The 15339-nt window shown below is 39.2% G+C and overlaps 1 protein-coding gene across 13 annotated transcripts in view; it reads left to right on the forward strand.

Moving 5' to 3' along the window:
* Window positions 1-15339, forward strand: part of LOC140465522 (doublecortin domain-containing protein 2) — a 137686-nt gene that overhangs the window by 11579 nt on the left and 110768 nt on the right. For 4 of the 13 annotated variants that reach the window (XM_072561064.1, XM_072561119.1, XM_072561128.1 and 1 more), the window contains exons 1-2: window positions 3372-3510; window positions 14691-14980. In XM_072561064.1, the coding sequence (XP_072417165.1) occupies window positions 3472-3510; window positions 14691-14980 (329 nt within the window). In that variant the 5' untranslated portion in view covers window positions 3372-3471. Of the gene's footprint in view, window positions 1-2213; window positions 2312-2889; window positions 2920-3370; window positions 3511-3703; window positions 3830-3941; window positions 4052-4123; window positions 4146-14690; window positions 14981-15339 lie in introns of those variants that run through there. The other 9 variants (XM_072561086.1, XM_072561092.1, XM_072561078.1 and 6 more) reach the window with 8 other exon arrangements.

Genomic DNA, 15339 nt, shown 5'->3' on the forward strand with positions numbered 1-15339 from the left:
TGGTTTTGGTTAAGAAAAGAAAGAAGCATATGTCAGGTATAGACAGGAGAGATTGACAACACTTAGAAGAGTATAAAGGCAATAGGAGTATACTTAAGCGGGAAATCAGGTGGGCAAAAGGGGGACATGAGATAGCTTTGGCAAATAGAATTAAGGAGAATCCAAAGGGTTTTTACAAATGGATTAAGGACAAAAGGGGAACTAGGGAGAGAATAGGGTCCCTCAAAGATCAGCAAGGCGGCCTTTGTGTGGAGCTGCAGAAAATAGGGGAGATACAAAATGAGTATTTTGCGTCAGTGTTTACTGTGGAAAAGGATATGGAAGATATAGACTGTAAGGAAATAGATGGTGACATCTTGCAAAATGTCCATATTACAGAGGAGGAACTGCTGGATGTCTTCAAATGCATAAAAGTGGATAAATCCCCAGGACCTGATCAGGAGTACCCCAGAACTCTATGGGAAGCTAGGGGAGTGATTGCTGGGCCCCTTGCTGAGATATTTGTATCATCGATAGTCACAGGTAAGGTCCTGGAAGACTGGAGGTTGGTTAACATGGTATCACTATTTAAGAAATGTGGTAAGGACAAGCCAGGGAACTATAGACTGGTGAGCCTGACATTGGTGGTGGGCAAGTTATTGAAAAGAATCCTAAGGAACAGGACTTACATGTATTTGGAAAGGCAAGGACTGATTAGGAATAGTCAGCATGGCTTTGTGTGTGGGAAATCATGGCTTACAAACTTGATTGAGTTTTTTGAAGAAGTAACAAAGATGATTGATGAGGGCAGAGTGATGGACATGATCTATATGGACTTCAGTAAGGTGTTTGACAAGGTTCCCCATGGGAAACTGGTTAGCAAAGTTAGATCTCATGGAGTACAGGGAGAGCTAGCCATGTGGATACAGAACTGGCTCAAAGGTAGAAGACAGAGGGTGGAGGTGGAGGGTTATTTTTCAAACTGGAGGCCTGCGACCAATGGAGTGCCACTAGAGGGCATAGGTTTAGGGTGAAAGGGGAAAGATATAAAAGGGACCTAAGGGGCAATATTTTCACGCAGAGGGTGGTACGTGTATGGAATGAGCTGCCAGAGGAAGTGGTGGAGGCTGGTACAATTGCAACATTTAAAAGGCATGTGGATGGGGATATGAATAGGAAGGGTTCAGAGGGATATGGGCCGGGTGCTGGCAAATGGGACTAAATTAGGTTAGGATATCTGATTGGCATAGATTTTCATTTCATTTCATTTTGGAATTGCTGAGGCTTGCATATTTCCAGCATCTCCTGGCAGAAATGCTGAATTTCAGCATGCCCTGGTTTTGTGGCTGACTGGAAACTCAAGAGGCAAAGACCAGAGACTTTCACAAGTTGCACATAGGTTTAAATTAACCCCTACTTCAGGAGCTGGAAAAACAAAAACCTCCTTTACAGACAAGTAATACCAGCACAAAGTTTAATCCTCAACTGAAGAAGAGAAACAATTTTACAAAACTGAGTTGGACTGAAGGGTCTGTTTCTGTGCTGTACACCTCTGTTTGTTCTTGCTATGAAGATAGAATTAAAAATCAAAGCTTGACATATCCTATACCAAGCAACCTGATTTATCCTTTCACATTTTCACTTTGGTGCTTTCATTACGTCACGAGACTTGCTAGTTAACATTTTATAAAATCCAAAATGGCCACTAGATCTCTCAGGCACTCCAACATGAGAATAAAAGGAATGACATCAGGCCACTCAGTCTATCACATTCTCTGCTTTTCCAGAGTCTGTAGAATCTTCTCTATCATTTGAACTTAGTTTCCATAGTAAAAATCTTGCAAAAATTCTCATTGGTTCCCCATTCTGGTCAAACAAAACTCTAGGAGAGATGCGAATTTCTACATACCTAGCAACTGGAAGATGTCAAATGAATATTTCATTTATGTGTGTTGAAAGCACTCTCAGATATCGGAAAACTCACGAGAGGTTGTAAAATATTTACCCAATTAAAGTTTTAAAAAAAAAATTTCTTACCTTCCTTATTTTACATCTTAAAACGTTGTCCTCCTAGTCACCTTTCCAAACATAGAATTAGGCATGAACGTGTGACAGCGTATGAGTTACTAAGCAACAGTGGCCAATGTTATAGATATTCATGTTGCATATTTCTTCACTGACAGTGTCACTCTCGGATATGCCTCAGTGATTTCATACCTTCTGCCAGCGGTGAATGGACATCCTTTTCTCTGGCAAACGTGATTGTACAATTAAAAATAAAAGCTACTGTGTTTGAGATTAAGTGCAACAATCGCGGCCTTGAGCTTGTCAAGTAGGTATTACTTAGGTAATAGTTTCTGAGTGAGAAGAGTTGTGCAGTGAAGCCAGTCTGTTGTCTCATTGTACAGATGTGAATCAGTTTATTAATAATTGTTACTGCTCGACAGGCTTTCTCAAACTGGTTTTAGTAACAAAAATGTGGTGACTAAGTTTCATTAAAACGTTAATGATTTGCTAATTACCTCCATGTTAGTAGACTTTGGAACATGTTTGGCAAACTAATTATAGGGGCTTTCAGAGATCGGCTCCCACCAGCCATTATGTTTAAAGCAGTTGACTCATGTTAAATCATGTCAATGTTACAGTTTTATAAAATTGTTTCTCTTCTTCAGTTGAGTATTAAACTTTGTGCTGGTATTACGTGTCTGTAAAGGAGGTTTTTCTTTTACCAGCTCCTGAAGTAGGGGTTAATTTAAACCTGCATGCAACGTGTGAAAGTCTCTGGTCTTTGGTTCTCGAGTTTCCAGTCAGCCACAAAACCTGGTATTTCTTCCAGGAGATGCTGGAAATATGTGAGCCTCAGCCCTTCCAAAATGAAACTCTGTTTTGAAATCCTGAAATTCATCTGCAGAGAATTCTGTTCGAAGCAACAATATCAGGGTCAGAATGAGCAACAATTTATTAATTTTCGGGCTGTTACAATTGTTGGTAAAGTTGGCGTTTCCAGTTTATTGCTGATGAGTGGTGCTCTTGACTTACTACAGTGTGTGTGTATATGCGTGCCAAATAGGTACTCCCCGAGTGCTCTGAAGTAGTGACTTCAAGCGCTTTTGGTTTATGATGTTGAAGGAATGCCCTGATATATTTCTAGTCAGCGTTCTGTACGAATTTGGAGAGTAACCTCCACGTTACCATATACCCGTTGCCCTTGTCCTTTTGGATGTCAGTGGGGACAGGTCTGGGACGTTATGTGACCCACAAGTATTAGTGGCATCGACTGCTGGTATTAATTGGAAGTGCTCATCCCACATTCTCTTAGGTTAGTTCCTGTTTTGCAGCAGTCACAAATCATTTCGGGGAGCCCAGGTGAATTAGGAGGGAAAGTGACAAAGCAAGAAAAGAGATTGTGAGTGAAAATAAAACCAGAGAGAAAAGGAGAGAGAGCGAGAGAGAGAGAGAATTAAATGCAGGAGACAAAGCAAAAAAGCAAGAATGAGGGTGAGAGAAAGAATTACTCGAGAGAATGTGAAGGTGAGTAAAATAAGGCTTACAGTAAGACGGAATGAGCTTTGGTTAAACAAATCTTGGAAACTTGCTTCTTTTTGCCCTTGGCAATGGGAAACCTTTTAAAAGAACCAATGGCAGGAGGAGACAAGGAGCCCTTGCATTGTTTGCCGAGGGCCTGTACTCAGTGCGAGTCGAAATAAATCACCCGGGGAGTAGATGCTGGTGACAGCCTCTGATTCCAGACGCTGAGCGGCTGTCACAAGTCAGGAGTCAGGCTCAGGACAGCTAAGGAGTGAGGAGGCGCACAGGCGGCACCAGACTGCCCATCTCACACACGGTCAGAGTAAGTAAGCTCTAAGACTACCCTCGGCTGCTTTAATTTGCCCGCCTTTACCTTCACATCTCTCGCTCGCTCCCTTTTACACTCACTGCTATAAGGCTGGTCGGATCTTGTGTCCACAATTCTGAATCCCCACTCTTGAGTGTCACCAACCAAGCGCTCACTCGACGTGCGCTGAAAGGAAATTCCCTCGCAGGGTACGGGATATTTCAAGTTATCCTTGAGGTAGAGGTGTGCATGTTTTTTAAGAGTTGATCGAGCACATCAGACTGAGTAGCGCAGTTCATGCTATTGCAACTCTGTCTATCGCAACAGTTTTGTAAGTACAAAAGAAGTCCAGATAATCTGTCCGCTGTCTGTCTAATCCCTGCAGCTGTCAAAGTGAACTGGAACAACTTTGAAACAAACGGAAAACTCACGTGGAAAAACAAGGGACTTTATCTTCAGATGTGATTTCATAGTGAGCCCAGACAATTCTAGTTGCCCCACCTCCCCGAGTTACAAATCTGAATCAATATTTCACGATTTTGTGTTCAACACCATGTTTTCATTTTGCTGCTGTAGATTGGATATCGCAAATTTGTTTTTCAAAGGCAAACATTAAAATTGAAATAACTATTCGTTTCTTGTGGGGGAACAGTGCACTGGAATGCACTTTCTGAAAGAACGGTACAAACCGATTCATTGGCAAAGACATCCACATTTCCCAAATTCCCAACTGGAAACAATCGAATGAAAAGACTTCCAACTGGGAATTTGGTATTCACTTGTGAGGGGGAAATTTCGATGTCCGCGCGCAAAATGCCATTCGGCGGGAATCATGTGTTAGCTCTTCCAAAGAATCCTCTCATAAATGATGGGCGGAATGGCCTCTTTTGTGTTGTGTGATATGGTTCCAGTAAATACATAAGAGTAAAGTTCAATATGACTTAAGGTGTGGTCATAAAATGCATGAACAAATATGGAATGTGTGTAACCAGAAGAATCCCTGAAGCCAGACTGGACTTCATGTGTTTTTAAAGGAAAGTGATTCTTGCGCATTTTCTGAAAAATGCAACTCACGGTCAATTTGAGGTATTTGCTCCTTATCGAAGCGTTGTCAAATGTTGCAGCACCTTTTTGGGATGTAGAACTCACAAGGAAGGGAGTGCTGGTGTAACTTTCACTGTGCCCTTTCAGTCATTAAATTTATTCAAAACAGAGTTAGATAGATTACTGAAGCTAGGATTTATGGATGGGAAAGTGGAGTATCTTGTAACATTCTTAGTACCATTATTGTCAGCGTAGAAGTAAGTGTAAGGCATTTCCTCTTGATTAAGGAAGGGGGTTGGCAGGCATTTATTGGCAAAATAAATCAGAAATAACTCAAGTACTAAAATAAACATGACCATTGATTACTGCAAAAATCCATTTGGTTCACAAATGTCCTTGACAGAAGAAAATCTGCCACCAGATTCAATGGCAGAACAAGCTTGAAGGGCTGAATGGCCTACTCATTTTGCTCTTCAATCCTATATTCATTTTCACCTTACTTTTAAACTCCTTTAATTTGGTTGTTCATTGCTTTATGTTAGCTGCATTAATGGTTGTATTCAAAATGTACAAAGATGGAACATCAAGAATAGATGGAAGCCATTAGATTTCTGTGTTAATTAATTTACACATTGCACAACATTTACCATGTGCTACAGGCAGTATTTTTTATTTCAAATTGTATATTGCCAAATTTATGACAAGGAATGAATGTTGGATAACTAGAACTTACAGTCCAAAGGGAGGCCATTCAGTTGTTCATAGAATCCCTACAGTGTGGAAACAGGCCATTCAGCCCATCAAATCCATACTAATCCTTCAAAGAACATCCCACTCTCTTATCCCTATAATCCTGCATTTCCCATGACGAATCCAGCTAGTGTTGACATTATTGGCAATTTAGCATGACCTATCCCCATGCAGAATGTGCAAGCTCCACATAGAGAGTTGCCCAAAAGTGGAATTAAACCCAGACCCCTGGCACTGTGAGGCAGCAGTGCTAACCGCTGAGCCACCACGTCACCCTGTTGTTGGACAGATTATCCAATCGTGAAATGGAACTAAATGATACTCAAGTGAATGAAATATCATGGGCAGCTCATGAGGTAGCACCACAAGCTAAGCTGAACAGACAATGTGGTAAGGAAAATGTCATGCAGGAGTTACAAACCACAGCTTCACAGAACCTAACATTTTCAGCAGGGGGAAAAAAAAGCTGGGGTTAGTGAGTCAGCATTATTTTCCTTCTGGCAGGTTTCTAGATCAATGGGGAATTTTTTTGGTCATGGGGAATGGGTTGGGAATAGTTTGTATCTATTAATGGAGGGTTTGAGTTGAGTTGTAACTTGAGATTTGAGTGGCTGTGACCATTGGATTCTATTTCACTCCTTGCTGCTGTCATCAAAAGATGAGAAAGCTTTACTTGTAATGCAATATTTTGAGGTTCAAGATGATAAACATATGAATGTGGGAGTTCAAAACAGAATAGACCATTTGGCTCCTTGAGCCTGCTCCACCATTCAATAAGATCATGGCTGATCGTATTGGGTTTTGAATTCCACATTTCCATCCCATCCTAATTATTTTTGACTCCCTTACCTAACAAGAATCTAATAACTTCCATCTTTAAAATATCCGATGACTCCACCTCAACTGCCTTTTGAGGCAAATAATTCTCTGTATTTTCAGTTGAGACTTCTAGTACTCCAACCAAGTTCATTTCGGAAATAACTCAAACATTGAAATGATTAGCAGCAGAATGTGAGACTTACAACAGCAAATTTACAAATAAACCATAGATTTCATTTTGTATTAAAAGGTTATATTATTTTGTTTGTTTTTTCCACCTGTACAATTCATTGTTCAATTCAGCTTGCCTTGGCTGAGGAAGCAATCTGTTGTTGTTGTCACTTTTGTTTTGGAAAGTGGCCACCAAGAGATTTATAAGACCATAAGACCATAAGACATAGGAGTGGAAGTAAGGCTATTTGGCCCATCGAGTCCACTCTGCCATTCAATCATGGCTGATGGGCATTTCAGCTCCTCTTATCCGCACTCTCTCCTTATAGCCCTTAATTCCTTGCGAGACCAAGAATTTATCAACCTCTGCCTAAAAGAAATTTAACATCCAGCCTCCGCTGTGCTCAGTGCCAATGAATTCTACAGGCCCACCACTCTCTGGCTGAAGAAATGTCTCCTCATTTCCATTCTAAATTGACCCCCTCTATTCTAAGGCTGTGCCCATGGATCTTTGTCTCCCTGCCTAACGGAAACAACTTCCCAGCTTCCGCCCTTTCTAAGCCATGTAAGTTTCTATTAGATCTCCCCTCAACCTTCTAAACTCTAATGAATGCATTGGGTTTCGCGTTTGTCCTACATTTTATTGGCTCCCCATGAGGGTGCAGCTCAAATTGGAAACAATTCCACCACTTCATGCCATTTCAAGAAACATTTGATGTATTTTTGTTCTTTAACAAGAGCATAGTTCCACGATCATTATGCTAGAATAGTGCACTGAGATCCCACATACTGTATAGCTATGAGTAGGTACTTATGATACATTGTGTAACAAAAATTCTTTTGTGGGGAATTACTAAACAGAGCATCTGGAGAACAGAGTGCGTGACCGGGAGAGGTGGAGAAATGAGCAGAGGCCTTATCCTTGACCAAATAACCACCATTAAGCTGAGGTCAGGTGCCTTTGCACAAGAAGAAAAATAAATAACGGATCAAAAGAAATAAAGTGACACTGGCCAAAAATAGGAATTTTGATTCAATTACTTCCACATGAAGCATTCTGTTCTGATAGTAAGATGAGGCATATTCCACAGACAGGAATATGCCTCATCCTATGTGAGTCTGACCCTTGGTTGGCAAAATACCCATAATTTCCTACTGCTTTTGGTCTCATTAAAATTGGAGCATCAGTTAGCTGGGTTAATTTGTTTTTATATCTTGTAACATTCTTAGTACCATTATTGTCAGTGTAGAAGTAAGTGTAAGGCATTTCCTCTTGATTAAGGAAGGGGGTTGGCAGGCATTTATTGGCAAAATAAATCAGAAATAACTCAAATACTAAAATAAACATGACCATTGATTACTGCAAAAATCCATTTGGTTCACAAATGTCCTTGACAGAAGAAAACCTGCCACCCTTACCTTAACCAAGCCTACATGTGACTCCAAACCCACAGCAATGTGGTTGTCTTTTAACAACCTTTAGGTAATTAGGGATGTGTGGTAAATGCTGGTCCAGCCAACAGTGCCCATATCCCATGAATGAATTTTTAAGAAACTGCTTTTGCATCGAAAGTTAAATATGAAAAACAATGAGAAAATAAATACCTGTAATCATGCAAGCATTTTAACATTCAACACATCCAAAATTTTGATGCTCAACTCACCTGCTCTGAAGCTGCATCAAATCCTGCTTACTGATCTACTTTGGCTCCTGGTCCAGCAACATGTCAAATTTAAGGTTCTCTTCCTGCTGTTAAAACTGGTCCATAGCTTCATCTCCTCCTACCTCTGTTGTTCTCTCCAATTTGATAATCCTTTGAGAACTCTGTGTTCCTCCTGATCTTGGCTGTTGTCCTTACCTCACCGCTGTTAGTTGAACATTCTGCTAATGCGGCTCTAAACTATGGAAATCTCTAAACATTTTGACATCGCTGCCTCAGAACTTTCCTCAACTACACTCAAAATTTAATTGTAGCAATTAATGTATGACTACAAAACTATATAACTATAAAATCTTCCAGAACAATTGAGGACACAAACGTGATATATTAAGTCTGACATTGAAATTAATTAGGCTCCGAATCCATGTGGCAGGCAACAGCTTCCCATGGTGTTTTATTTTAATTTATTCATAGGATGTGGATGTTGCTGGCTATTACCTATCCCTAATTTTCCTGAAGAAAGTGGTGTTAACTTGCCTTCTTGAACTGCTGCACACCTTGTGGTTTAGGGACACCTGCAATACTGTTAGAAATGGACTTTCTGGATTTTGGCCCATTGTGCTACACCTGGAAGAAGGATGTTATGAAACTTGAAAGAGTCTAGAAAAGATTTACAAAGACGTTGCCAGGGTTGAAGAGTTTGAGCTATAGGGAGAGGTTGAATAGGTTAGGCCTGTTTTCCCTGGAGCATCGGAAGCTGAGGAGTGACCTTCTAGAAGTTAATAAAATCAGGAGGAGTGTGAATAGGATGTTTAGTTGATCTTTTCCCCAGGATTTGGGAGTCCAAAACTAAAGGGTATAGGTTTAAAGTGAGAGGATTTAAAAAGGACCTAAGGGGCAACTTTTTCGTGCAGAGGATGGAAAATATGGAATATTTTTATATGGAATGAGCTGCCAGAAGAAATGGTGGAGGCTGGTACAACTGCAACATTAAAAGTTATCTGGATGGGTATACAAATCGGAAGGGTTTAGTGGGATATGGGCCAAATGCTTGCAAATGGGACTAGATTAATTTAAAATAGCTGGTCAACATGGATGAGTTGGACCTAATTGTCTGATTCAATGCTGTACAGCTCTATGATTCTATGACAGTATGGAAATGGCAATCTAGTTTCAAGTCAGGATGGTGTGTGTTTTGGAGGGGTACTTGTAGGTGATGGTATTCTGTTGCATCCGCTGTGCTTGTGGTAGAGGCCATGATTTGGAAGATGTTGTTGATGGAACCTAAGCAAGTTTCTCCAATTTAACACAAAATTTAACACACCTTCTGCCACTGTGCATTGGTCATGAATAGAGTGAATGTTGAAGGTACTGGAGGTGCTGCCAATCGACTGCTTGGTCCTGCATGTATCAAATGTTTTGTGTTGTTGGAGATGCACTAATCTAGACAATTGGAGAGTACTCCATCACACTGCTGACTTGGATTTTGTAAACTGTACACATACATATTGGGGAGATGAGAGATGAGTTGCTTGCTGCAGAATTCCTTGGTTCCGACTTGCATTTGTAGCCACAACATTTATGTGGCTGGTCCAATTAAGTTTTTGACAGCAAACTAAATTAATGTATTTTCTATTATGTTAAACAGCTTAGCTTGACGGAAATTGATTTTTACAGAATACTAGCACTGCCATTTGTGCAGAATGATATGCTTGAAACAACAAGGAATTCATGGTTGGTATAGCAGAGGGTCAGGCAGATGATGGAGATGGACTTCTCTTTTTGGAATCACTAATAAATTGATTAAACTTCAAAGTTTTAGGAAAGGGTGTGAAAAAGCAGTTTAGTGAAGACCAATAGGCAATTAACAAATGTAAGATTTCTATTGAACATAAGGCTTGCAGATGTCTGAAGGTTGATCCCACAACTGAGATTCTCACTACCCATGGAGGAGAAAACATCAGATCTTACTTTTTTGGAACATGTGCTGGAAGGCAATGCAGATTATGAGATTTATGGTAATGCTTTCACAAAGTGATTTTTTTTCTTTTGTTTGTGGTCATCAAGGTGAGACATTTGATTTATGGGCTAGGTTTCTTCTGGAGGTAGTACATTCTCATCAGGTTAGATGCAGAATATAGATTTTGTGATCTAGCAAATATTATGCCTAATTTCTGTTCAAATAATGTAAATTTTTTAAAAATTCCCACATTAATCTTTCTTTGGCGTTTCTATATTATTAATTTTAATTAAAATTAGGTGCACAAAGAATTGGACTGAGAATGTTAGAGTAATTTTACTTTGAGTGTTTATAACTGATGAATAGAGAAAATATTTATCACATAAATCTGTGTTAAATTTGAACTCTGATCGCTGAGGTAGAACAGTAACTATCTAATTCAGTCTAGCAGCTAGCTCCTCAAGTCGGTTATTTTCTAATACTGTGTCATTTTCCATTGACTGCTTAGGATGTGAAACACATGTAATTTATTTACATTATTATATGACATGAGTAAATCACATCTGATAGTGCACAGGGAAAAAATGTAAACTTAGAGTGAAGCAGTTTCAGAAGTTAGGAAATAACTCAACCAGTGAACAAATACATTTTAATGTATTCCTTATAGTTATATCTTCTGTCCTTGGTTTCATTGTAATGTTCACATATTGTTTTGTGGATGTATGCACACACCTCAAACATTGTAACAGCTTAGACAGGAGAGAAGTAAAGGTGATTTTGATCTTTCATTACTTTTATAGTAAAGTTGATTTTGACCTTATGGACATTTTTATTGTGAAGGTGAAAATCCTTTCAGGATACAATCACAGTGCAATTAATTTGCAAAGGCTCTTGTCACTGTGAACGCAGAGATAGACAATTATAATGGCAAATCTTCACACAAGAATTATTTGAAAACACATATATGCCATTAGAAGTGAATAATGATAACAAATGTACAAGAAAAAATTTTACAAAATTACACATCCACCTAGGTCTTTCACCCACTGGGATGACAATCTACTAAATTGTCTCATGAGTAATTGAACAGATTTGGTGGTAAAAATGAAATTGATGGTATCAATGCACACTCTTAGCGGAAATCAGTTTGGATAGCAACTTCTGATGATTGTATTAAGTGTGGGGATCAGAAGTTGTTGTTTGAATTACCCTTCCAGATACTTTGTCACTATGGAAACTTGCTGAGAAATTCAATATTGAAATATCATGAAATAATCTGAAGTTACATTTGAATTTTAGGTATTCACTGAACACATGATTACTTTTCTAATGGTGTGCTACCTCTTAATTCCTGCCAAAAAACCTCTTGGCACGAAAAATGCATTTTTACAAATGTGGAGTCTCAATCCTTCAGACATTAATTATGGTTGAGTTAAAAAAAATTAAATATTTGTTTGTCTTTCATTTTCTTTTGCTTGGCTCTTTAATTATACTTCCCTGATCCTCTAACTCTTTTTCTATATGGTTTAGCTTTGAATTAACTATTCCAGCTTTCCTGACCTATTTCAGATTCTGTGGAGGTTAAGAAAGGGAAGATGACAAAGGAGTTCAGACTGGGAGGCCTCTTGGTGTTCAATGAGACATTTACTAGCTGGGGGATATGAGAGCTTGGAGATATCAGAGAGGAAGGGAGAAGGTTGTGAAGACTCTGGAAAGATTGTATGGAACCATGCAGGATATTGGGAGGATACTATTTCAAAGGAAGGATGGAAAGGTAAATAGATTTTCTTGAGGGAGCCACTGACATGCAGCACTGATCCTCCTTCATTACTCAGAGCATTGACTTTAGGATATCTTGTTGCAATTGTGCAGGGTGTTGGTGAGGCCACTTATGGAGTACTCTGTACAGCACTGATTGCCCTGCTATAGGAAAGATATTATTCAATTGGAGGGGGTGCAGAAAGATTTATAAGGGTGTTGGCAGAAGTGGAGAGTTATAAGGAGAGGCCGCATAGGCTGGGAATTTTTTCCTTGAAGTGTTGGAGGTTGAAGTGTGACAAATTGGAGGTTCATAAGATCAAGAGGGGCAGAGATAAGGGCAAATAGCAAAAATTTTTTCCCCAGGGTAGGTGAGTTCAAAACTAGGGGGCATAATTTTAAGGTGAGAGGAGAAAAATTTAAAAGGGACCTGAGAGACAATTTTTTTCATACACCAGGTGGTTCATCTGTGGAATGAACTGCCAGAGGAAGTGGTAGATACAGGTACAGTTACAACATTCAAAAGACGTTAGACAGGTACATGAAAAAGAAAGGTTTAGAAGGATATGAGGTGACACACAGGCAAATAGGGGTAGTTTAATTTGGGAAATCAGGTTGGCATGGATGAGTTAGACTGAAGAATCTGTTTCTGTGCTGCCTGGTTCTGTGATTCTATCTATTTTATGCAGGGGACTACTGGCCTTCCGCTAACTGTTCAGTTTCTAGATGCCTGGCCAGTTGGCATTAAAACTGGAAGAGATTAAAATCATCAGGCACACAGCCTTATTAATTGTTCAAACAAGCAACCCGTCCTCTGGCAATGGTTTGGTGGTTCGCCCTCATACCCACCACCAGCCTCTGCCGATCTGCCTCTGTCTAAGCTGGAAGTTGGTGGGTTTGAGTTAGGTCACACTTGGGTTTGAGATTTGAGTCTGTTCATTCTTCCACCTAATCCAAACCCTCCATGTTCTGTAGTTTAAAAACTCCCTCCACTCCAACAGTGCAGCACTTTGAAAGGATTCATCACAAGTTCTCCCTAGTTAACACAGATCCCTGATCCCCTATAGCGGATACAGTACTGCTCTGTATGATCAGTAGACACAAGCTCAACAGTAAAAAGTCCATAAGGTCAGTGCCAGCATCCAAGCCATTATTTTGTTTATGTTATCTTTATTTCATAGTTTATACAAAAGTAAATAAATGTAACTTAACAGTCTTGTTAAAAGATATACATGAGATGGTGATCTTGAGTCCAGGGTCATGTATTCAGAATTGACATATTCATATATCTACAGAGATGATTCATTCTCAGTCAAAACTGTGGTTAAATTCTCAGGGGGATGTACGAATGACTTCTCTGATTTGAAGAAGGCAAACACAAAGATAATCTGAGATTTACTAAGATGGTACAATAGCTTTTAACAGATAAGGGAGATATTATAGTCAGCATTAGAAAAGACTCAGTTTCTTGCTGTGTTGCATCCTTATTACTTGCTGCTAATTATCTCTTATCCTTTCAGTTAACTAACAATGATATTGTTACAACAGCTTATATTTCAGATTGTACTTCTGATGTGAAAGAGTTCTTTGTTCATAGGTATGGGAGATCTCAGCTGATGATTATTTTGTTGCAGCCTGGTGATTAACTGACTTCACAACTGAAGAGAAAACCTTCTAGAGATTTCACTGCATCATCTACTTGTCCAAAATTATGAGCCTTGGCATGTATAATTCTTGAAAATTATATAAATATATTCACACACACAGCCCAACCTCCATCATTTTAGGCTTCACTAACTGCATACTTGTACAAAGCCCAATCCTTCCAAAGCACAGTTGTTTGAACTTTATCCTGTCAAGAGCCATGCTCATCTTATACATTTGTCTTCACTGAACTACATTGGCTCCCTATTCTCCAACTCTTTGTTTATATATCCTGCCTTACTTAACTTACTTATTTTATCTAGCCCCATAGTGCTGCCATCTACTCCTTTGACTCTGACCTCTCACGCCTTTCCTTGCCACATTAATCTCTCCTTCATTTCCTACCGCCAGTTGAACCTTGACTCTGCATTCTGCAACTAATGTCTAATGAATTCCTCTGTTATGCTGTCTCTCCATAGCTAATGTCTTCAACTAGGCCCTCAGTTACTTCCTTGTAATGTTAATGTTCTGGAAAACATTATTTTAACATGAGTTGTTAAAATGTGATCGCTTCATTGCTAATGCACATTGACACAAACAACTGCCAAAAACATGCTGTGAATGTCGAGATTATGTTTATTAGCATTTCTGAAAGGTGCTTTTTCTTGCTCATTATTGCCTTTTGTTGTAATACCACGGTAACCATTCAAGTACATTGCTTTGAAGTAATATTTGATGTACAATCATTAACCTGATTTAGTTTGGCCTGGAATGTTTTCTTCAGCAAAGGTATTTTGTGTTGTCTTATTTCAAGGTTATAAATTTTCCTTCCAAGCCAGAACAACTTACTTTTTTTGGTTCAGTGGTTGCTGCTTCGAGTTGTCGTGGTGAGGTTGAAATTGAGGTAGCAGGCAAACAAGCTGATTGGCTCCATGTTTCATGCAATTTGACTTTGCCACCTCATGAAGAAGTCAGAATCTTGATGGTCCACACTAAACTCAGCAACTGTGAATGAAAGTACATGTGGATCTTTCCAGCATCATTGTTATGATTGTTGTTATCATTAAAGGGCATGGCCACTTCATCAAGAGGAGCGCCTCTTCAGCTACCGGCAGCTAAGAGTGTGATAGTTTACCGAAATGGGGATCCGTTCTTCACTGGCAGAAGGTTTCTCATCAACAAACAAGTCTCCACCTTTGACACTTTCCTTAACCAAGTCACCAAGGGCATCAACGCACCCTTTGGGGCTGTCAGAAACATCTACACCCCTAAGGAGGGACACAAAGTCTTTGATCTGGATGATCTGGAGAATGGAGGCAGCTATGTCGCAGCAGGAGTGGAAAAGTTTAAAACCCTGGAGTGAGTACTATATCGTAACATTTAAACTGTGGCGAGCAAGATATGTAGACAAGCTTAGTTGGTATTGCATACATTTGAAAGCTGTATTTGTACTAGATCATTGTATTTTATAAATTTATTATTTGTAAGAATATTGAACAGTTCCTGTGCATTATTTTAACCTATTTCTTGTCTTTTTTGATGTAATAACATATTATTTGCTAATATGCTGCCACATACTATACAACACTTTTCACTGTATTTTGTAACAGGATACACATGACAATAAATAATCAAATTATTAAATCAAATCAAATATAGAAAAAAACAAAATATGCCATATATATAATTAAGAACTTTGTAATATGCCTATATACAAA

This window comes from Chiloscyllium punctatum, chromosome 3, assembly GCF_047496795.1.
Source record: "Chiloscyllium punctatum isolate Juve2018m chromosome 3, sChiPun1.3, whole genome shotgun sequence".
In the NCBI taxonomy this organism is placed as follows: Eukaryota; Metazoa; Chordata; class Chondrichthyes; order Orectolobiformes; family Hemiscylliidae; genus Chiloscyllium; species Chiloscyllium punctatum.